Here is a 23,583-nt window from a genome sequence, read left to right on the forward strand (position 1 = left end):
AATCCTGCTTTAATCCTGAGCTCTCAGATTTCTCACCAAATCTCAGAAAGCCTTTGGCATAACACTGACGTTCTGCCTGAGATATCCTGAGCGTAAGCAGTACTTCGACAAGTCTTTCCCTGGATAAGAAGTCTACTTCTTTGGAAACAAAGAATGTTTTCCAAGATTGCCGTTGCTTTGCTTGTGATGACTGAGACCTTCCTCTAGCATTGTTAACAACTATTTTTTTAATGTAAAGTATCAAGGACCTTCCAGGCACCAATGTAAAGTACCAAGGTCCTTCTGCTTGTCTCCACCAAAAAAGATTAAGTCATCTGGAAAAGTGAACCCATCTGCCTTGAAAAGCTGCATGCTGGTCAGGGCCAGAACTCAGGAGAAACCTGAGCAGATGCAGAGCAGAAGACTCAACATTCACAGTTACATAAAATTCTGAATGATTAATACCCATGCTGCTTATACAGTAATTCGGAGAGCCAAATCACTTAACAAGTATTAACTACCTAATGCAATGCCCTTGAGAGGTATTTAGGTACAGTTAAGTAAGAATTATTATCTCTGTAGGATTGATGGGGAGACAGAGATGGAGACGTGGCCCATTTGAAGCCACATGGAAGTCAGTTGCAAAGCCAGGATTAGCGCTTAGGTCTTTCAATCCCAGGTGCCATGTTCAAGTTGCTAGATTGTGCTGCCCCTGAAGATTAATAAGGATTAATGAGCAAAGCAGAGAAGAAAGAACAATGTACGCCAAAAAATATAATAATAAAACCCTGGAGTGAAAAATGAATACTGAGGTGTTGAAAGGCCTGGAGAAATCATGAAATCCAGAAAGGGTTTTATGGTTTCTTTAAAGATGTGGTTCTGATGATAACCAACTCCAAAAGGGGAAGGAGGGGAGACCCTTCTAAGTCTTACAGCCTGTAAATCCTAAATAAATATCAACCAGACAGTGAAACTCACATTCACACATGTACATTGCAAATTTACAGAGAAACACTCAAGCTGCAGTTTACAAGTGATTTTAAATCCCTCCAAAATCCACACTGAAAAGTGATCCTCAAACAAAACCTCTAGGAGTAGCATAGAGCAGAGCATTGCACTGAGATAAGACACGTTAAAAATCACTTAGGATCAGTGGCCTGAACTGGACTTCTCATACAGCTCCTGTGGCCAGGAGGGCTCAGGGCATTAAGCAGGACATGTCTATCGGTGTGAAGGGTTTTCACTCTGTGTTGAAACCTGATGAGAATACCATTGTGACACAGTGCAGCTCTGCACTCCTCATAGAGAATGCTGAAAGCTGGCAAGAGTTTTAGGAGAGAGAGAACATGTTTGGAAAACATGCCTTGGAATGAAAGCTTGGAGTGAAGCACAACGAATTCAAAGAATCACAGAATAGTTTGCTTCGGAAGGGACCTCAAAGCCCACCCAACCCCTGCCATGGGCAGGGCTGCCTCCCACCAGCTCAGGCTGCCCAAGGCCCCATCCAACTTGGCCTTGAGCACCTGCAGGGATGGGGCACCACGGCTTCTCTGGGCAGCTGTGCCAGCACCTTACCGCCCTCTGCGTGAAGAATTTCTGCCTAATATCTAACCTAAATCTCCCCTCTTTTAGTTCATAATTGTTACCCGTTGTCCTATCGCTGTAATCCCTGATAAAGAGTCACAGAGTCATAGAACTGTGGAATTACCAAGCTTGAGAAAGACCTCCAAGATCATCCAAATGCCCATCTACCACCAATATTTTTCCACTAAACCATGCCCCTTAGTGCAACATCCAGATATTTCTTGAACACTTCCAGGGATGTCCCTCCCATATTTCCTGTAGTCTCACTTTAAGTGCTGGAAGATTGCTATAAGGTCTCCCCAGAGCCTTCCCTTCTCCAGCTGAACAATTCCAGCTCTCTCAGGTTCTCTTCATATGAGAGCTGTGCCAACTCTCTGATCATCTTCATAGCCTTCCTCTGGACATGTGCCCTTGTTCCATGTCTTAACTGAGCTTCTCTAAAACATGATCACAGTCCATAAACATCAGTGCATGGACGGTGTTGAGGCTAGGAGGCAGCTCCATCTCACAGACAAAGGTGTAACATCCAGTTCAGTAAGATACATACAAATAAAGCTGGGCTAAACTCGTATCTTAACACAAGAGTGAAGAACCCTATGAGTGATTGGACAGAGGTGGATCTGCAATAGGAGGATCATCCAGAATTTTGCCATAAGTCCCAGATCTGAAGCAGAAAAAAGGCTATGGAGAGTCCTTTAGCCCAAATTATGGCAAGCAGTCAGGTAGTGCCATTCAGAAAACTTTTCCGTGACTTCACTAGCTTAGGGATGAAATGCACTTAAACTAAAACCAACCAAAACCTTAAGACATTAAAACAGAATCAGTGTGGAAAATAATGACAAATGAAACAGGAAAGAAGACGTATAAAAGTCTGATTGCCAAAGAGTAGCATGCAGCAAAGACATCTTGCATCAGCCTTAGCTTGTAGAAGTTCATCTACAGTAGGTTCATCTTCAGTAGGTGCATGGTAGCGTCCAGCAGTTTGGATGGCTGCTAATAAGGGAGGTGATCACTTAAGAGCACAAATGGCTTGCTGCATCATTCCAGGGCAAAGCCTACTACTCAAAGAAAGCAACCAGGATACTCTGGAAGCAACACAATTTTCTTATGCACAGGCAGTAAGAATTGTTACACCACGACCAAAGAAACAGTTCAGATTCTCACCTTATGTACACCTGCACTGCCTCAGTGAAATCTCTGCTGTACCTGGTATAACTCCACACAACTGCCGTGACTGAGCTCTCTTGTAGTAACAGTGATTAGAAGAAAAATGGAAAACAAACTATCTGAGTCACCAATGGTCAGTTTATTGGCTTTTATTTGCCAAAGCATGCCTTGAGTGATGTAAAGGAAAATGCATTCATCGTCTGTCTGCAGTGCCTCCAAGACACTCCAAACTCCATAAAATATTCTTCAGTAGTTCTCATTTGCTTCTTTTCCAAAAATGCCTGAAGCCCAGCAGTTTATGAAGCAATCTTTTTCCAACTAGATTTAAAAAAAAAAATAAATCTGGGGACCACTCAGCACTGCTAGATCTCATGCTTAGGAGCTATATTCAGTCCATCCTCTTCACTGCTCAGTCCCAATTACTATGAAAGTATTTAATTTCCTCTCTGATTTCCCTTCAACAACAGATTGCAGTTTGTGACACTTCAGGTAATTTTGGTAGCTCATTTAACGCACACTGAAACATGAATATCTGTTGTTTATGCTCCCAAGCTCTGGCTCACTGCAATAAAGGATGGAGAAAGTAGATGCAGGCTCTGGAGATTGAGAACCTGAACGTGATTACTACTGTCTGAAAACTTGTTTTGTCTTGGTAGTGTTGGGGTACAGCTAGGATCTTTCATGAATGATTAATGAACTGTAGGCAGATCAATGAAACTCTGCCCTAAATGTATCTAGAACCAATTCAGGTGAGGGACGAAGAAGTCTAACCAGCCAGTATCCTGTAATTTACAACTCTTGATGTAGTGAAATGGAGTAATCCATCACACTTACTGTGGCTAGTTTCTCAAGCCTAAGTACCTGAGTCACCTAAGGGATATATTTTTTTTTCACCCTGCTTCCTACTTAGCATTAAAGTTATTATGTGATGGGCTGGCCTTCAATATCCTTGTTCTTTCTGGGGAAACCCTCCCTCGATGAGTAACCCCATTAGTTCCAGGAACAGAAATGTTAGGGTTACACTCAGTAGTGCTGAACAAATCAGAGTACAACATAATCACTTATCAAGAGAATATTAAGCTTCCCACAAAATACCTTTTAGTGATCAGTCTTGGAGATCTTTAAATTCTGTCGACATCAAAATTATTTCTTATTTGTATAAGCAGCACAAACACTTACTTCCAGGAATAATAAAGAATGTATAACATATTCTCATCTTCTTTCTTGATGGATAGCGAGTTGGTCTCAATAATGTTGTTAATGATGTAAGATAAAATGCAAATTAAGCAGCACAATCAAAAGCAAGGTATTCAAAAACAGTGGTGAGGGAAGTTTATGATACTAAGTACCACCCGTTTGCTTACATTGCTACATAGATAATGCCAGCATATTAGAAACATAATAAATCAAAGAAAGCTGTTTCTGTAGCAAGAGTTTCTCAAGCTATGGGTCATGACCCTCCATGGGGATCCGTGAATAACCTTGAATGGGGTCACAATAAACTGTTAGCAAGAACCGGGGCAGATATTTCCCCACAAGTTGAGCAGCCAAGCCGAGTAGCAAGGGAACGAGAGAACAGACTGTAATTGCAAGTATTTATTCTTGCTAGGGAACTGCTAACTACCTTTAATTACAACAGCTAACTTTCTCCAGGAGATGGGAGCAATATAGGCCAGAATTAAAATTGCCAGATAGTTGCTAACTGCCTTTCATTGCAGGCAATAGATCTGCTCCTCCAGGGAGGAAGAGTAAGCTTGCAACTGGATCTTATTCCCCATTCATTCAGAAATGGGGCCATTACCAACTCAAGGGGTCACACAAATATGCAGTCAAACATGGCTGCATTTCAAACCCATGAGAAAGAAATCAATACCCTCATTTATAGAATGTGCCACCACCAGGCAAGGAGCAAGGTGCCCCCTGCAACCTGCATTGCATCCTGGTAAAGAAGGACGCCTATTAAAGGACTTAATATGAGAAGCCAATTGAAAAAGTAGAATGATCTCACTGAGAAGTACTTTTACATTTCTTTCTGCTGTCCTGCCTGTCATCTGAACGCACTTGCTTGCCCAGAAAGGATCACCTTTTCAATGCAGTCAGCAGCTGGGTAAACCAAAATGGAAACTAGAGACTGGCACTTGAGGCTGCAGCCTAGCTCCACATGGCCCAGCTCAGTTTAACATTCCCTGTAGATCATGACAAGAGTCCTCTCCTCTTCTCTCCTTAGGGTTGCTTCCACCTGGACTGGGAGACAAAGCACCCAGCTCTTCTTCCTCTTTCAAAATTGGGAGTTTTGGGGAAAAAAAGAGAGTGGCATGTATCCCACATCCCCATGTTAGGGAACTTTTAGGATCATGAAAGCCTACATGTGCCTCCATGGGGTCTCTGTAAGGTCTCCGAGGACTCTGGCTACCGAACAATCATCTCCTTCAGTGCCTTCTGGCTCCTCTGGCCACCACATACCTTGCTCCAGTTGAGCTCTGCATCTCCCCAGAAAGGTGTAGAAGAGGTAAAAATAGACTCACCATCCAGGTTACAAATGAGCTGACAAAAAGGAAAAGTAAATAAATAAATATAGGAAAAGTGCTATTTTTCAGATGGATCAGTTTTCTTACCCGCTTCAGCACACCATCTGTGGTGGTCTAAGCCAAGAGTGGGAAATAATTAAAAGTGTCTTAAAGAGCACTGCCACATAGTGGCTGCCTGCAAGGAAAGGGTGAGAGAGGAGAAGTGATGGTGACTTGAGCAGTATCTGCATTACTTGGCTCTGGGGAAGGGATCTGATAGTGAGAGGAGGCTCCTGGGCTTTGCAAAATCATAGCACACTGCAGGGGTCAGCATGAAGTCACAGGACATTCTTAAACCTAAGGCTTGGGTCTTTCCTGTGTCTTTGCACCAGTAGTGGGGTGAGATTGTTATAGTGAGCCCCTATCAGAAGCAAGAACAGACACAGTGCCAGAGTGCTGAAATGGAGGGCAGTTGAAAAGGGTTGTGCCTAAAGAGCATGCAACTATGTTGAGCTACTAGAGATAATAATACAATTGGGTTCCCATTACTGTTTTCCTAACACTGAAGTCAGCAGGTGTGTGCCATGAGCACCTTCCCACTGAGCTGGTGGTACCTATGCAGCCCTTCCCATGGGCTCTCTGCTGAATGGTGAAGTTAAAGGAGAACCCACTTGTGAGCCATTCTGCTGGCATAGTCTTTATCTCCTGATAGCCACCAGCTCAGGCTGCCCAGGTCCCCATCCAGCCTTGAGCACCTCCAAGGGGCACCACAGCTGTGCCAGCACCTCACCACTCTCTGAGTGTAGAAATCCCTCCTGACATCTAACCTACCTACATTCATGCTTTCCAGTTCTGACCAGAATTCCAGTTTGTGCATTCAGGGCTGGGGATGCAGCCTCCCCTATCTAAAGAAGCCAGAGGGATTGGTTGCAAAACATACTTGCTGGTGGCTGCAAAGCGAAAATGTATGTTCAATTCCCTCCCTTATCCGTGCCATGTGGCTTTGTGTCCTTTCTTTGCCAGGCACAGCTCAGATGAGGACAAGAGGGGAGGGCAGCCGCAAGCAGAATTGGGGCTTTAAAGCAGATTTTCAGAACATTATGGATTTCATCTTTGCTTAGCAGCTAATTACTGTACCGAAGCCATGAATCACCCTGCTTGAAGTGATTCAAGGAGGGGAAAGAATAATAATAATAAAGTGGCAAACCAGCTCGGGGATAGGCTTGGGAGTCCTATTAAACTTGAGAGGCTATGATTCTATTCCCAGGACTGCTGGCTAACACAAGAACAAGCACCATGCTTCCCCACCCCATCCAAAGAGTTGTGCTAGGCAAAAGCCGAGGAGCAAACCAGCAACAGGTCAATCCTGCGCTGCATAGCCAAGGGTTGCCAGCAGATTGACATGGCAGCGCTCTGGAAAAGTCTGCAGCAGCCCTGGCAGGCTTCGCTAAATCTGTAATTATAGCTACGGGCTTCGTCGCACAAGGAACCAAATATGTGATGTTTGTTTCTGTGGAAGAATGGGAGGAGACCGATGGTAAAGGAGAGGGAGTGGGAGCGCAGAGCGGGGAGAGGGGAAGGAGGAGAGCTGAGCCCTGCAGAGCTCTCTCTCAGAGACCTGCAGAAAACATCTAAATAGAGCAGTTCAGACCTCAAATACTGCACCGTGCTCTGACAGCCCCCTGGTTTATGGCGCGCTTAACAAAGTGCTCTTACATTGACCAGGCTGGAATGTCCATTTTGCCGTAGAGTCTCTGCTACTTTGGTAGTACTTTAAAATTTGGACACGTGACAAAAATGTGTGTAACGCATTTTTTAAAGTGTTGATTGTGCTCGTAATTTTAAAGTCAGAATATAAAATAAACATCTCTGCCCTTTCTTCCAGCAGGCAGCACAGAGATCTGCTCTCCGCGTTCTGTCTGACAGGTACATTTTGTCATTTTTATGAACTATAAATTGCTTTATGAAACGTTGAGCCCTATTTATTGTGGCATATAACTCATAATCGGATTTTGTCCCCAAAGTATCTGCGAACTGGGATGTTAAACATTTTGCATGCTTGGATTTGTCATGCATGTGTAGAGTTTATTACTGCAAAAATCGCAGTCTTGTTGTATTTCATACAGAGTATGCAGAATCCCTTGTTGTGATACCAAACGAGAGATAAGGAACTTACTGTGGAAGGCATGAATGATGCAGTAAATTCTCAGCTTTAGAGTTTCCTGAGATATATCTAAGCTCATTTTTCAGCAATAAGTACTTCATTTATTTTGAGATGTTCTCTTTTGACTTTTTCCAAATTCTTTCCCTGGGAATTGCTCTTCCTGCGATGAGATTCTCCATACATTTCATGCACAAAAACAATGCCTTTTTTTTACCCCTTAAGTTTTGAGGGATGGGTATTTTAGAGGAATTTAATTCTTTTTTTTTTTCACTTCTGGAGCTGCAGCAGTGCTTCGGGCAGATAGGCAAGGGACCAAATCCTCAGCCAGCATTCGGGTTTTACTCAGCTCTTTTTCAAGTGAATTTCCATCAACTTCAATGAGAAAGTGGCCCGAGCGAGGAATTCGGGATTTGGGCCACAGTAAATGTTATAGTTGGGCCGTAAGTCTGCACAGGTATTTACCTTAAATGACTTTTATGAAAGAGGATTGATTGAAATATAAGGTAGCTTTCTAAGACGGTCCTAATTTCTTTTCCAGTTTTGGGAACGGGGGGGGAGGGAGAGAGAGACCGTACGTTTTAGTGCCTGTGAAAAAGAACCAGCAGATTTACATTTATCCACAAATGAGGCACTGTGTCACGCGGGCTGACACAGAGTAAATTTCCCCCTGCCTCGCTGGCATCCCCCTCCACCCGCCTGGCCCCCTGCCCCCGCCTCCCTGGGAATAAGCAGTAATTGACTCTTGAAGCCAGCCCGGGCCGGGATTTCTCCAGAGCAGAGCCTGTCACTTAGGCTGAATTATATCTTGTGCATGGATGAATAACATTTCTCTCTGCTCTGAGGCTAAGACTGCCAAAATTATCGACACCCCACCACCACCCGCACAGTTTACAAACACCGTTTTGTTTAGGGCGTTTTTGTGCCCCCCCCCCTTAAGGAAAAAGATGCCAGGGTGAAATGTATGGGATGTGGTTGAAACGGTGGGTTGGTTGTAGGGCATATGAGAATAGGCTGTAGAAGGGACAAACTCGAAGGGAAAGAAGAGTCAGGGCAGCATGAAGGGCAATGGTGGAGTGGAAGCTTGGCCACCAGGCAAAGAGCTTTTGACGTGGTGGGGACCTCTCTGTGATAATGGGGGGCTTCTAAGCACCCTTCCCCTGTGCTGAATGAGGAACATTTCTACAGAGCTGCCCCTGGGAGCAGTTAGCGTTCCCCAGGTCTTGCACCGTGTCCCCCAGGAAGAGCAGTGATGGTGTTGCCTCTCTGAGGTGTGAGCAGTGGCCCAAAAGTAGTCCTTTGGCCTTGGCTGAAGCAAGGGCACCTGCTATATGGCTGCTCAGCACTCGTGTCCCAGCAGCAGGGACACGAGCCTGGTGCCAAGGAGCACCAGCACATCCCAGCACCAGGGGAGGTGGTGGGTAAATCCAAGCTCTCCGCAATTTCAGCCATCATTCTTTTCATAAACACTATTCTCCGTTGCTCTTACTTGAGCTTTTGCTTTTGACTTCTGTTAAAAAGGTAACAGCTAGCTAAACTGAAAGAGGCACACAAAAAAAAAAAAAAAAAAAAAAAAAAGAGTTTTTAAACCTGTGGCCATTGATTTCTTCAGTGTGTTGCACTCGGTCTTGTTTTCAGCCTGCCACAGTAACCCCCAGCAGATTTATGTGCAAACACAAAGATTAGTGACCCAGAAGCCTGACTGAAACAGCTTTTCTGCCTCCAGAAGACAGGTTGCTCTGCACATGCACTGACTGTTTTGTCAGGAAAGATGCACAGGCCCCATTAGCTTTGCATTCTCTTGTGAAAAACCCTCAGTGTTTATACAGCACAGCTTGGTTTTAATTTTATTATGCTCTTTGGTATAGTGTTCTAACTACAGAAATTGCTCCTTTTCTGGGGCAGAGAAGAACAAAAATTTAACTCATATACTTTAATGATACAGTGCCAGTCTTCAGCTGTTTGACTCTCATATCCGTTGCCCAAGTAGCTTTTAAATTAAGAAAAATGTCTGTACCTGAAGTATTTGTTGTGATCTGTTATTATTTAACAGTGAGCGGTGTGGTTAAGCCAGGTCTTAAACCTGCTTAATCCCACTGAGCTAAATAGATTTTATTATTGACTCCTATGGTCCCGGAACTCTGACCTCAGGACTGAAGTTAAAAGCTAATTTCGTGCAGTCTGTTCCACTAACCCAGAAGCACTTGCTCACTGGACACATTTGCAGTGGGGAATGTCCAGCTGTAAATTACAGATGTTTGTAATCATACTCAAGCACAACACTCATTATTGTTCTTTTGTTCTTTTTCGGCTGAAAAGCCCACCATGAGGGAGACCGCACTTAATCCACACATTAAATTTACTTGCAGCTCATATTCATACTCAAGATAAAATTTTCCATGAAGTAAAGATTTACAGTGGTCCTAGGGCACTCCTATTCCCCTAGCTGCTTTTATTTCTCCGTGCTGCAGTTCGGGCCAAGTGGGTCTGCCTGAGGGTTTTGAATGCTTAGAGGAAAGCCTCATGCCACCGCTGAATTTCCTCTCTGGCTTTAATAGGGAAAAGCTGTCTCATTCCCTGCAGTGCTTGGGTGGTACTTACGAGAGATGCCTAATTCACAGTCCCAACCTATTATCCTCTTTGTTTCCTTACTGTGGAGGATCAGACAGACCCCACTAGCTCTGCTAGACAGAGCTGGTCTGGCAAAGAGGGCACTGAGCCGTGTGGCCTTGGTAGCCAGCTCCCTGTCCCACTGATAAAGCCTGCAAGGAGCCCACTGTAAGCTCACTGGCTTATGCTCAGCACCTGGTTAATATATTTGTTTCATCCACGCCTGAACTGCTAAGTACAGGCTGCTAATAAATCTTTTTGACTTACCACCTTGGGCTGCTGATAGACAAGGCATCTCAGCACTAACATCAGTTCTGCAGAGCAAACAAGCTCCATTCAGGGAGTTTGGTGAGCTCCACTGATCTTTGGTCTGCTTTTGTGTTTGGTGGAAGGGATAATACTTCACATTTCCAGGTAGCCATGCCTTCTCTATCCATATTTGGTCACAGTTAGGATGCATGATGTACAGTATGTGCTGGTTTGCTGTTATGGATTACTATTATGACCAGCTGTACTCAAGGTCCTCATAGAATCATCTGGGTTGAAAAAAACCTCCAAGCTCATAGAATCATAGAATCATAAAGGCTAGAAAAGATCCCTAAGATCATTTAGTCAAACCATCCATCTATCACCAGTACTGCCCACTAAACCATGTCCCTAAGTACTACATCTGCCCTTTCCTTAACTTGTCCAGGGACGGTGACTCCACCACATCCATGGGCAGCCTGTGCCAGTGCCTCTCCACTCTTTCTGAGAAGCCATTTCTCCTAATATCCAGCCTGAACCTCCCCTAACACCAAGTCCAACCACTGGCCTGACCTATGAGTTCAAGGATGGGTGTGGGGAAATGAGCAGCCGGTCATGAGAAGCAGTGGAGCCATACATCTGCAGGCAGAGAGATGATCTGGGAGCAGAAGTGATGCTGAACTGACTTTCAGGTGTTGTGGTCAATGGCTTTATGTCCAGATGAAGGCTGGTAACAAGCAGTGTCCCCCAGGGGTCTGTCTTGGGACTGGTACTCTTTAGCACCTTTATCAGTGATACAGATGATGGGATCAAGTGCACCCTCCACAGTTTGCTGATGACACCAAGCTGAGCGGTGCAGTTGATACAGCAGAAGGAAGGGATGCCATGGGAGGGACCTTGATAAACTTGAAAGGAGGGCTCCTGTGAACCTAATGAGGTTCAGCAAAACAAAATTCAAGGTTTTGCACTTGGATTGGGGTTATTCCAGACATGTATACAGACTGGGAGAATTCCTTGAGAGTAGCCCTGCAGAGAAGGACTTAGGCATCCTGGTAGATGAAAAACTGAGCGTGAGCCAGCAGTGTGCACTTGCAGCCCAGAAAGTCAGCTGTATCTTGGGATGCATCAGAAGAGGGGTGGCCAGCAGAGTGAGGGAGGTTATTGTCCTTTTCTACTCTGCCCTCATGAGGCCCCATCTTGAGGACTGCACCGAAGACTGGGGTCCTCAACACTGGAGAGAAATGGATTGTTTGGAGGGGATCTAGAGGAGGGCCTCAAATATGATTCAAGGACTGGAGCACCTCTCCTATGAAGACAGGTTGAAGGAGCTGGTCTTGTTAAGAGAAGATAAGGCTGCGAGGAGACCTCATTATGGCCCTCTAGTATTTAAAGAGAGATTATAAATAGGAGGGAAATAAACTTTTTACAAGAGCAGATAGTAATAGGACAAGGGAGAATGGTTTTAAACTAAAGGAGGAAAGATTTAGGGTAGATGACTAGGAGAAGTTTTTCACAGAGTGTGGTGCAGTGCTGGAGTAGGTTGCTTGGAGAGGTATGGATGCCCCATCCCTGGAGGTGATCAAGGCCAGGTGGGATGAGACCCTGGGCAATCTGATCTAGTCTTTGATCTAGAGGTTTGCAGGGGCAGGGGGTTAGAACTTGATGATCCTTGAGGTCCCTTCCAATTCAAGCCACTCTGATTCTCTGATTCTGTGATAGCATCGCTTTTCTTGCTGAGCTAGCCCTCCACACAAGGGGCAATGTGGTTAGCTTATCAGAAAGTGACTCAGCTTGCTGGATGGCCTGCAAGCTTTGATGTGACAGTGCTGTCTGATCAGTGACAGCCACAGGGAAGTTCTGGTTCAGGACAGCTGCTCTGGGTCCCAGCAGAGAATGAAGAAACTGAGAAAATGGACTCTACAGGAAGCAAAGACTGTCTGGAGGGGAGCGTGTACACTCAATGCTCTTTGCCATAGGAACAAATACATAGCTCCAGCAAAGCTAGTACACTGCTTATACCTTCAGGATTATCTTTGCAAGGAAAAAAGAGAGTGCCTCTGACAAGGGATATGGATTAACCACTAATCCCTTACGTGAAAGCTCGTCTGATTGAAAATGCTGGTGTCCCACAGGTGTAGCCCTCCCATTCAGTACAGCATAGCAAAGGGTGATGGCTGCAGCAGCTTGTGGCAAAAAAGATCTGGAGTTTCTCAGCCCTCCTAGGTATAGAGCTTGAATGAGTAAGAGCAGTGCTATGTATTGCATATAAGATGTTCTTTTCACTACTGGAGGCTGCTGTGAATTGGTGAGAAGGGGCTTTCAAAAAAGAGCCTGTGGAAGGCTTGGAATGAAAAAGAATACCTGTAGAACTGGATTCTATCCCCCTGTAGTACTCATCATGTTTGCTATTGGATGCTTTCTCATACGTCGATTATTGCTGGTGTTTCTTTGGATTTGTTCTACAATGGCTATGGAGGTGCAATTTGGATGCATTGCAAAGCTGTGTGAGAAGGTACAGCAGAGCTGTCCCAGGGAATTTTATCAACATTGAGCCCTAGCTAGCTATATTAAATACTGTGATTCTTTTGGCATTTAGAGAAAGAAAAAGAAAAGTTGAGATGTGGTTTTTTTCTTCAAGGAAGTGGCAGCAGTTTGTTGCCATGACAATCAACATTTCCTGGTTCCCTGTGAGCAGCCCCATGCACTCCCAATAGCTCTCAAAGATATCTGAGGGAGAAACATCAGCATTTTGGAAAATATCTGTCTGCTAAAAGAAAGTTCTGACCAGTAGTTTCTCATGTATTTTCCTTGGCTTACTAGAATCCACGTGTGAATAATTACAGAATTAACACGAAGTAAAAAAGAGACAAGGTGCATGTCTGGGGCCTTTTGCATATTGGAAAGGGGAAAACAGGTCCCACTGCTGGCTGGCAGCATGAAAAATATGCAAAGTGCTATTGGGAAGAAGAGTGTATATGTGTGCAGCATATGAAGTGCCTCAGCATATGATTAACCTCACTGGGTATGTAGTAAATAGTAGATAACTGTGATCAAAAAAGTATTCATGTGATTTATCAAGCTGAGCAACTGTGCATTTTGCAGTGAAGCAGGAGGTCAATCCTGAAATCTAGGGCAAGCAGAGCAATAGGAAATTGCAGGGACTAAGAAGTTAATCATACCGTTGGACTGCTTCCATCTGGTTTTGAAAGACAGAGTCAGTGCAGTGCTAGCAAGGACTCTTCACAGCAATGGATCAGGAATTAATTTTTTCAGCAAATCTTCAGCTATCATTTGCGGTAACACAGGCTTATAAAAATGTAATTTAATTTCTTGGGAATAAATCACATAGGGCAAGAAGTGTGAGAGTGTTTATTTTTTTTTTTTTTGCTGGTTTTTTTTTTGTTTGTTTTGTTTTTGTTTTTGTTTTTTCCTTTAATGTGTGCATCCAAGGGAAGGAAAAAAAAAAAAAAAAAAAAAAAAAAAAAGGTGAGTAAAGGAGAAATAGCAAAAATCCAAGAGGAAACAAACAGTAATGATATGAAACCTGGAAGGCATAAATGGTCGGCTGGTTAAATCATGCAGGTAATTGTCTTTGAAAAATCAGTCTGCAGTTGGGAACCTTGTACATTTTTATGACCCTTGGAGGCATAATCTTCTGTAACCCATCTGTCCATCTTCATCAGCATGGGTCAAAGGAGCACTGTCTTAAATTATTGTTGAACCGATGCTCTGAACACCATTCCCATATATCATGGGTACATAGCTATGGGCAGTGAATTTGTTAATGTATTCTGTGTTTTCTTTGTTATTGATATTACTTACTGATATTTCAATGAGACTTGAACATTATGCTCCCTTTGGGCGATGACAGTGCCTGTAGGCGAGGAACATGTTGTAAAACAAGGGGGATTTTAACCTTGATAGTAACACCAGTAGCTCAGACTTGCTTTATTGGAAGACTTAAGGAGGGCGGTTAGTTGATAACATTATGCCTTTCTTTCTTCAGCAGTGGGATAAGAGAATAGAGAGACCTGTACTATGAATGATGCATTGCTCTATTTTTAGTGCTGCAAAAGTGAAATCTTATAAATACTTCTGTATCTATTTCCTGGCAGTCTGAAGAAAAAGAGCTCAAGTTTACATAGCACTAATAGCAGGAAACCGGGGATCATGCTGTTCCCACAGATCACCACACTTCCATTACCACCTTATTTTAAGAAATGCTGAAAATTCATAGCGAGCGGCAGCACCTCAGCCTGGCCCAGTTACATGGTGTTAGCTTGGGGCTTTTACCTTTTTGTGTCTGTGGATCATGTTCTATCCAGAACTCAGAAATTCTCCAGAGTGACTGCAGCAATGAGAACAATGAGTTTCCTGCCAGTGAGCCAACTATTCCTGCAGCAGACAGAAGGAGATGGCCCCTTCAAGCCCTAATTGCTCAGCGATCAGCCTGGCCCAACAGGGCTTTCTGGCATCAGCCCCACTAGCTCTGTAGATGACATGCTCACTCTGGTTGTTTTTTCCTATGTCTTGCGAAGGCAGTTTAGAAATCACAGCTGAAGATTTGGGATTGCCTTGATGCTGCCTTGATGGCTGGGGATCAGGCCCAGTCAGCAGGCAGGTCCTGCTAGACCTACCTGATCTCCTTCCGTGATCAAGTGATCTGCCTGGTGGATGAGGGAAAGGCTGTTGATATAGTCTACTTAGACTTCAGCAAAGCCATCAACACTGTCTCCCACAGTATTCTGGAGAAGCTGGCAGCCCATAGCTTAGACAGGTACACTCTTTGCTGGGTAAAGAACTGGTTGGATGTCCAGGCCCAGAGAGTGGTGGTGAATGGAGTTAAATCCAGCTGGTCACCTGTCATGAATGGTGTTCCCCAGAGTTTGGTATTTGGGTCTGTCCTGTTCTTTATTAATGACCTGGATGAGGGCATTGAGGGCATTGAGTGCACTCTCACTAAGTTTGCAGATGACACCAAGTTGGGAGGAAGTGTTGATCTGCCTCGGGTTAGGAAGGCTCTACAAAATGATTTGGACAGGCTGTACCGCAGGGCTAAGGTCAATGGGATGAAGTTCAACTGGACCAAGTCCTGTATTTTGGCCACAACAATCCCAGGCAATGCTACAGTCTTGGGGCAGAGTGGCTGGAAGATTGTATGAAGAAATGGACCTGAGGGTGTTGATCGATGCTAGGCTAAACATAAACCAGCAGTGTGCCCAGGTGGCCAAGAAGGCCAATGGCATCCTGGCTTGTATCAAAAATAGGGCAGCCAGCAGGAGCAGGGAAGTGGTCATCTCTCTGTACTCAGCCTTGGTGAGTACTGTGTTCAGTTTTGGACTCCTCACTACAAGAAGGACCCCGGAGCATACCCGTAAAGGCAAGCATGCTGGTGAGTGGTCTGGAGCACAAGTCTTCTAGGGTGTGTCTACCTTATCAGAATAAGTACAAACTGGGTGATCTCATGGACACCCAGGACTTTTGTCAAAAAAAAAAAAAAAAAATATATGTCTCGAGGACCACCAGATTCCCCTTGCAATGTCTGCCACTTATAGACACCCATAGCTCTTAATCCCAATATCATGCAAAAGTCTCTTCCCATCCAAGGAATTCATTCCTTCTAAAAACATTTCTCTTTCTGTGCACAGCCACTTTCAAGCTCTATGCCCAGCAGAGCTTCCAAAGGAGGGACTTGATCCCACATTTCTGACACAGCCAAATTCAAATTGTTAGGATCTTTTGGTGGGTAAGGAATGTCGCAAGAAGCTGTAGAACCAGCTTGAGCTGGTTATAGAGGAATACTTCTTCTGTGCATGTGAAAAGTCTTTCATGCAGTCATCAGAGGAGGAGGAGGTATGTTTATATGCTTTTCAGCCAACACTGACAAATTGGGTTTGGATGCAGACTTGGGTTTACTCAAGTAGTTTGAGGCAGCAGGGAGCATTTTTTTTTCATGGTTGATGAGAAAAGTAAAGAGAAAAATGACAAGTTCCTGGTTTGGTTTGATTGAGAGATTGTTCTGCATGAAATGAAAGCTTAAATCACATAACTGTTTTTAACATTTTGAATCCCATAATAATTGTCTTTGTGGCTCATCAATGACTCAGTTAGGAGCACACTAGCCACGATTCTTACGTTACACAAAACTCCACACTTCTCTGTTTTAGGCTTCAGTGACCAGATTTTCACTGGTTCAAATCAAAATAGCTCCACTGATTTCAGGACCGTTACCTCAGTTTTCACTCACTGAGGACCTGACACCAGCTTTTAAAAAGCACGTAGTTGTGTATGGGCACTTCCAAAAGTGCCCAAGTGGGTTCTATCACAGACCTCACATATGTGCAGGCTTCAGGATCTGGTTACAACTGCAGTTCAACTCATCCTGACTGTCCATCAGGCAGCCAAACCAGCAGGATTGCAGGGAAGGCATGTGGGCTCCTCAGCCACTGGAGCTCTTTTGATAGAAACCAAAACCCAGAAAGCTGAAATGACTCCAAATTTGCAAGGTTTCTCTCTCAGTCAGCATTTCCAGGTGGTCTGCTCGGCGACATTTTCTTCGTAAATGATCAGAGCACTTTCTGCTTTATTTTTCATTACTACTGCTTTCTCTGGGGCTCTGTTTCATGGGAAAATTCAGAACTGGAGGGCTTGGTTCCATCCTGGAACAGCGTGAAGTTTCAAAATCCTCCTCAGAATGGAAGACCTTCCTTCTCTCAAGGACACTATTTATAGTAGGCTGCCCTTTCTGCAGTCAGAGAAGAGCCAGATAGTATGATGACTTTGTGCTCTCCTGTGTTTTTAACTTAGATGAAAAATTAGGTCTGGCTTGAAACTAGGTGTAAAGAGTCCATGTTCAGGTATTACATTTTATAACCTGAAAATGATATAATTTTAAAAGGCAGAAATAAATAGAAATTACTTAAATTAAATCAGATATTTTTTCCAAAGGGTATGATTAAATGAGACACATTCTATTCTCTAACATAGCCTGCAATCTTCTGGCATTTTAGCAAAAATGGAAAATTATTTATTTTAAGGGTAGGTATTTTATGCCTAATGAAATTTACTTTTCATACCAGTGTACCTTCTGCTATAAAGATTTTAAAGGTCTTTTCCACCCTTAACTCTTCATGCTTGCATGTCTCCTCCTCACACACATTTGCACAGAAGAGAGGTCTTTCTCTGTGCAAATCCAGCACCCAAATGATTCACAAATAGCACTCACTTATTATTTACTGGCACAATCAAGCATAACTGCTCTAAATGAACAAACAGTCAAAAAATTAAAAACAAAAAACAAAAAACAAAAAAACCGTACCAGGGGAACAGGGTTAAAGAATCCCATGATTCTGATTTACACAACAGATAAAAATCACCCCAGAAGTCACAGAGACCTGCCAAGTAAATCTCTTGCTTCATAATGATCCTTTAAGACACTTTAATTTGCTTTTGTGAGTATCTGCACTGGCGCTGGCTTTAGCTCTTGCTGTAGGTGCCTGGGGAGGTCTGTGCTGGTTCATATCCAGGTAGGTGGTGACTGCTGATGGTGCTCATGGCAGTGCCTGGCTCCCAGCAGCCCTGTGGGAGGTCACATCTTCCTTTATCTTCCTTTCCACAACCTGTTTAGAGTGGAATGAGATAAAACAGACACAGACCCTCTATCACAGTCATCACCTCATCAACCCCTCTTGCCCCCCTTCTTTTCAGGATGTCACCAACTGGGCCTTCCAAATCCCCTCTGCCGGTTTCCTGAGCCTCCCTTGCTGGCTCTCTGGCCATCACTCGTGGCACCTTTCCCACCAAATCTGCCCTTTCCCTGCTCCTCAAAACTACTCAAACCCCACCAGGACACCTGGACCCTTTCCCAGGTCACCACCTACTGCCAAAAGGCTGACACAGCTCCCATTGCTGGAGGGGTTGGCCTGCCTTCCAACCACATGGGAAAAAAAGGCCGCAGCAAAGGTCAGAACAAGTTGTCTGGTTTTGTGGCATCACAGACATCAGTGTAAGCCTCTTGCCAGCATGTGGTGGGACACAGACTGGCCAGGTGGCAGTGAGGGAACAGCACTGCCACCAACACAATCACCCCGTGGTCACCTGCCCCCAAAATCCATGTCAGGTTTCTGCCTGCCTCTTGGGTCCTCTCCCTACAGTTTCCTACAACATCCATCACTCATCCCTGCTAATAATGCCCACAAATACTGATCTCCTAAAGCTGCTTCTTTTAAGGTCATCATGTCCCTTCTTCTGAAACTGAATATCTTGATGCTGACCGTGTGGAGCTAGAAAGAGTTTATAAATATTTGTATCAACAACATTATTCCTTTGATAGCAGACACTAGGACAATATTTCCCACATTAAAAGGGCTCTTGGGGAGGGCTTAGGAACTCTGGCCAGGCTAAAATAGTTGCCTGAAGGAAGAGGAAAAACCTTGGAGAATTACCAGGCTCTTTTTTTTTTTAATTTTCAGACAAATGGACTTTTCAAACTTTGCCCTGAAAAGAGATCTGGTCATGACCTACTATAAATCTCCTATGGCCATTTAAAACCTCACATAGCTCTGGTTAAACAGCATCGCACCAGACAAAACCTCCAGGGCATGAGGACATTGCTCCGTTTTTTTCCCTTTCAAGCTTGTATATTGTCCTCATAACATATTGCCAATGTTCACAGGACCAAATGAGACTGTGGCCTTTCTTTAATGTACTCAGTGCTCTTGTGTTGAGAGCCTGTGAGGTCAACAGGAAAACATGGGATGAAATCTCGGCTGAGTGTCAGTCTTTCCCAGGCTTCCTGGCAATTTCCAACTTCTCACTCTATTGTTTTCACCTAATAAGACAGAGCTTGTCTTCTGCTCGATAAAAAAGGAAAAAAGAAAAAAGCCAAGACTCAGAAAATGAGCAGTTTTGTAAAAGCCTGGCAGATTCCCAGTGTGCTGAAACTAATGACGAGCAGCACGCTCATTTTTCTAGTTCGAAACTTCTTGGTGCATCATGTGAACACCCCCCAAGAACTGCTGGAGGGGGGGCAGAGCATAGAAAAGAAGACTGTCAGGCTTCTGACACAAAGGCCATAGCCCACAGTTTTGAAATAAGGAGGTTGAAAGGTGGAGCCCTCACAAGAACCTCATTTGGGGCTCTTCCAGCTGTTGGATTACCTTTCTTCTCCTCTTAGAGGGGTTCGCAGCACAGCACCTCTCTCTGCTTGAACTGAAGGGGAGAAAAACTGCAGAGCCTGCTGTGCAAGCCCAGAGAACAGTTTGAGAAAACAGAAAAACCCAAACACTCCTCTGAGATTATCCCTCTGTAACTGATACAGAGACATACTGCGACCTCAGGTTCAACTTGTCTTTTTATACCATTTTCTGTGTTAGCATGTTGCCTGCTCGTCAGCTGCCACTGAATTTGAATCTCAGACTGTCAGTATTTTCTAAGCATTGTGGAAAAAATGTACGTATTTTCCTAAACAATTACGAGTGATTTAACGCTGGTGAAAAGTGTGAGGTTGCTACCTGATTATCCAGGAATGTCTCAGCTGTGTCTCAAGGATATCTGCCTGGCTGCCGGAGCCTTGCTCAATTCCCATGCATATTCTTTACCCATGCAGACAAAGAGCAGTGTTAAAGCCGGCGAGAGCCTTGGCATTCAGTGTAGGAAGCTAAACTGAGCCAACACCACATAATTTTCGGTGAAATGCATTTCATCGTTTTCTTACATTTGGACAAAATGCAGTATTAACCATTTATTGGCATTACAAGAGCTGTGACAACTTTCTTCCACTGGTCACCGTACATTGCTGTCCTCCTCTACCTGCATAAGGTCTCCCAGGTTGGTCAGAGCAGACAATTAGAACAAACATGCCCTACTCAAATTATTAGGGTTGTTTTTATGGCCAGAAGTCTGGTACCACCGTGGAGCAGTAGTAAATTGGGGATCTGTTTTGAATTATTCATATGCCGGTCATTTACCACATCACATTGCATCAATCTTTGTGAATATCGTTTCTGATTAAATGAAGGAACATCCAGAAAATGAATTGTCACTGCCCTACGTGGAGAAGATGTACTACAGTACATCTACATGTACTAGACAAAGCACTCTTAGTTTCTTCGGAGTTGAGCTGCACAGGGATATCCTGCGGCAGTGTTCGGCTGTTGAAATGGGAGGTTAGCTGGAGAGGACTGGGAACTGCAGAACCCATAATTGCCTGGACCCACCAGTCACTTCTTTAGTAAATCCAACAGCTACAAAGATGAAGCAGGGGTGAAATGTGGTTGGTCTGGATGGTGTAACAAGGGAGATCATGGGGGAAAGTAAAATCTGGAAGGAGAAAAGATGAGCCTCTGTTAAACTAAGAAATTCCACAGTGGATTTTATTAAGGCCATACCGTGCCTGAGAGAAGAGATTTTATGTCAGTTTTCAGGTTGTGGTAAGCTGCAGTTTGATTGAGTCAAAGCTTAGCCTGTGTGAACACTTAAGGTGCTTAAATGTACTCTCCACACCTGTGCTGAAAAATAATTACCCCCCAAAAGTCACACTTTTTTTTTTTTTTTGGAAGTGACACCCAACTCAAATAGCAACTGCAGTTCTAAAATTAACAACATATGTTTCTGAAGCCAAAATGTGAGACGGGTTTGCTTGCTTAGAAAGCAGTTGCCTTAGGTTTGTCTTGCATCTGGTAAAGAGCTTGTTAAAGGTCCTATTGCAACCTTGAGGGGTTCCTAGTTTAATTGCTAACTAAGACAGCATTTTAATAACTTTGTTTTAATCTTGCTACCATCTTGGGGGAGGCAGAGTTATTTATTTGGTTGCAGAGCTGCATGGCTGGGAAGTATCTGATTCGAGTTACGTACATCTTTGGTTGACATGACTCATGTTACAGCTGAACCAAACAAGCCAGCTCTGTACACTTAAACTAAGCAAACAAATGTAAAACACATCGCTGCATTAGTAGAACCACAGTTAACTAATTAACGATGGGCAACATAGTCATCAAATCAAGGCCACAATCAAGACCTGATCCAATGAATCAGAGCTTTAAGTTATCAAAATAAAAATAAAATAAACCACAATGCCCGATCACATTTAATGCAGAGGGTAATGAGCTTTAAATTGTAAGCTTGCCATGAGATGGAACTACTTCCAGTTAGTCTTGTATGAGGAAAAACTGAAGAGAAGCTGGCTCACATTTTGACCAGGTTCCAGGTTCCAGTTGGTGGAAGGCACTGACTGAGGCAATCAAGGACTGCACTCATTGCTCCTTGCCAGTGGTGCATGGAGGACTAGTGCTAGTATGGTTCAGCTGAGGGAAGTACACTCATCAGAATGAACTCATTAGTGATAGACAGTTTAGCATTTCCTTCTTACATCACCTGATTATTATGAATGTTAAGTCTTCTGCTCTTATCCTCTCCTGATCATCAAACTCGAATCAGAGATCATTCTGAAAATGATGCACAGTTGCAGCTTTTAAATTAGATTCAACATTTATGAAAAATGCTTTTTGAAGGATTATTAGGTAAGAACTATGAATAACTTTTGGAATAATTCACTAGCAATAAATGACAGATTTAAGAGTCTGGCATTTGCTGCTAGGCAAGGAAACAATTAATAGAGACCTTTTTTCTTTTTTCTTTTCTTGGCCACCTATGTACTCATGCACATGTGAAATAAGATCCTTCTCTTAAAGGAAAAGAAAGCATTCAGACTTGTGCTTTCTTCTGAAGAATCTTTATTTTGAGTGTTTGCTGGCTGCCAACATAACCCAGAAGAAGTTTGGGCAAGCATAATGACAGAGCACCCACTGGCTTCTCCTGCTTGGTTGCACACTGCAGGCATTAGGCTCGGTTGGACAGTCTCCCTCTGGCAGGGGCTCCATGGGGAGACAAGTAGGATGCAGCTGAGAGGCACAGCTTCCCCCCAGTCTTAAATGAAAATAAAAGCCAGAGAAATGGCAATGCATCTCATAGCCCCTTCCTTTTTCCCACTTATATAGCTGGAGGCTGGTTTCCCACATATGGTCAGTACAGCCTGGTATCTAGTTCGTAGATCACTGCTGAATGTACCCATGATCTTGCAAATGGAAATGACTGGTTGGGCTGAGACTACTTCTCTCCTGTGTGGTCTGTGACTCAGTGACTAACGTCAATGTTCCTGTGCAGGGAAAGCATTGAAAACCCAGGCTCAGCCAGAGCCACCTCCGTGGGGCCCACTAATAACTCTCCATGCTGTGCCTAATAACAGTCTTTCCTTTGCCTTCAGTTAGGAAGCTAATGGGAATCCATTTGCAGCTTGCCCTGATGACTTCTGTTCTAAGACCACAGCTGGCCATTGTGCTTTTTAGCAGATGAATTCCAATAGTCATTAAACAAAGTTGCCTGGGGTCCACTTCAAATCTGGGCCAATGTCACAGCCCTTACTCGTGTCACACATGCTGGTGTGTTTCATCCCCTAAAATCAGTGTGATTTGTGAACAGCCAGTGGCTGTATTTGCACAGCATCGGATCAGTACTTATTTCCAGATAGCCATGCTGCTTTTCATTTCATCTAGAATCATGCTGCCTAACCCCGGAGAGCAGAGAAGAAGTGTGCGAAGTCTCAGTCCATGAGATCATCCCAGTAATTTGTAACTGCAGGCGCTGTCTGTCTAACTTTATTTCCCTGTGTTAAATAATTGTGATATTGTGTCTTTAAAACCCACAACAACAACGAAATCAAAACAACCTTAAATAATCCACAGACATATGGAATTGTTTTGCAGAAGAAAGTCAATTGCTGAGACCCCTTAAAAATGGAAATCTACCAAGGAAACCCCAGCAGTCTCTTTGACAGTCTGCTCTAAAACTTCTCACTGCTTTGATGTTGTTCACAATTTATGCTCCTCAGAGGCTCGGGGATGAAGGAAATCATCTATTTTAATAATGTGAAACCTTCTTCTGGCTGCCCGAGATGGGAATTCCTGTTCTGTTTCCTGTGCCTCTGAGAGGGCCGAAGGGGGAAGAAGGGCTTAAAACCCACGTGGCTGTTACTGATCAGCACCACAGCATTGCCTGCCATTCGGAAATGGCTGTCCACACATTGCCTGTGATTCAGGAGGCTACGCTTAGGAAAGCTGTCTGTTTCAGCTCAGTCTCCACAGAAATGTAATTTCATCATACTAGTAATTCATAAGGAGACGTTATGGGGCAACAATTATCATACAAAAGCAATTATTGGAATAGTCTCTCTAATTCAAAATTATTTTAATTACTAGTGATACCTGTTCTTTTTCTTTATTTTTTTTTTTCCTTTCTGTGCTAAGTGTCCTCCTGATTCAAAAATTGCCACTA

General features: G+C 43.8%; 1 protein-coding gene across 1 annotated transcript in view; it reads left to right on the plus strand.

Annotated features, from left to right (window-relative positions):
- AFF3 (ALF transcription elongation factor 3) overlaps positions 1-23,583 on the plus strand; it is a gene marked incomplete at both ends in the record, with an annotated part of 316,850 nt that overhangs the window by 239,341 nt on the left and 53,926 nt on the right. Inside the window, one exon of the mRNA XM_079544079.1 lies at positions 7,123-7,163. Within this exon, the coding sequence (XP_079400205.1) occupies positions 7,123-7,163 (41 nt within the window). The remainder of the gene's footprint in view (positions 1-7,122; positions 7,164-23,583) is intronic.

This window comes from Tetrao urogallus, assembly GCF_951394365.1.
Source record: "Tetrao urogallus genome assembly, chromosome: 1".
Taxonomy (NCBI): Eukaryota; Metazoa; Chordata; class Aves; order Galliformes; family Phasianidae; genus Tetrao; species Tetrao urogallus.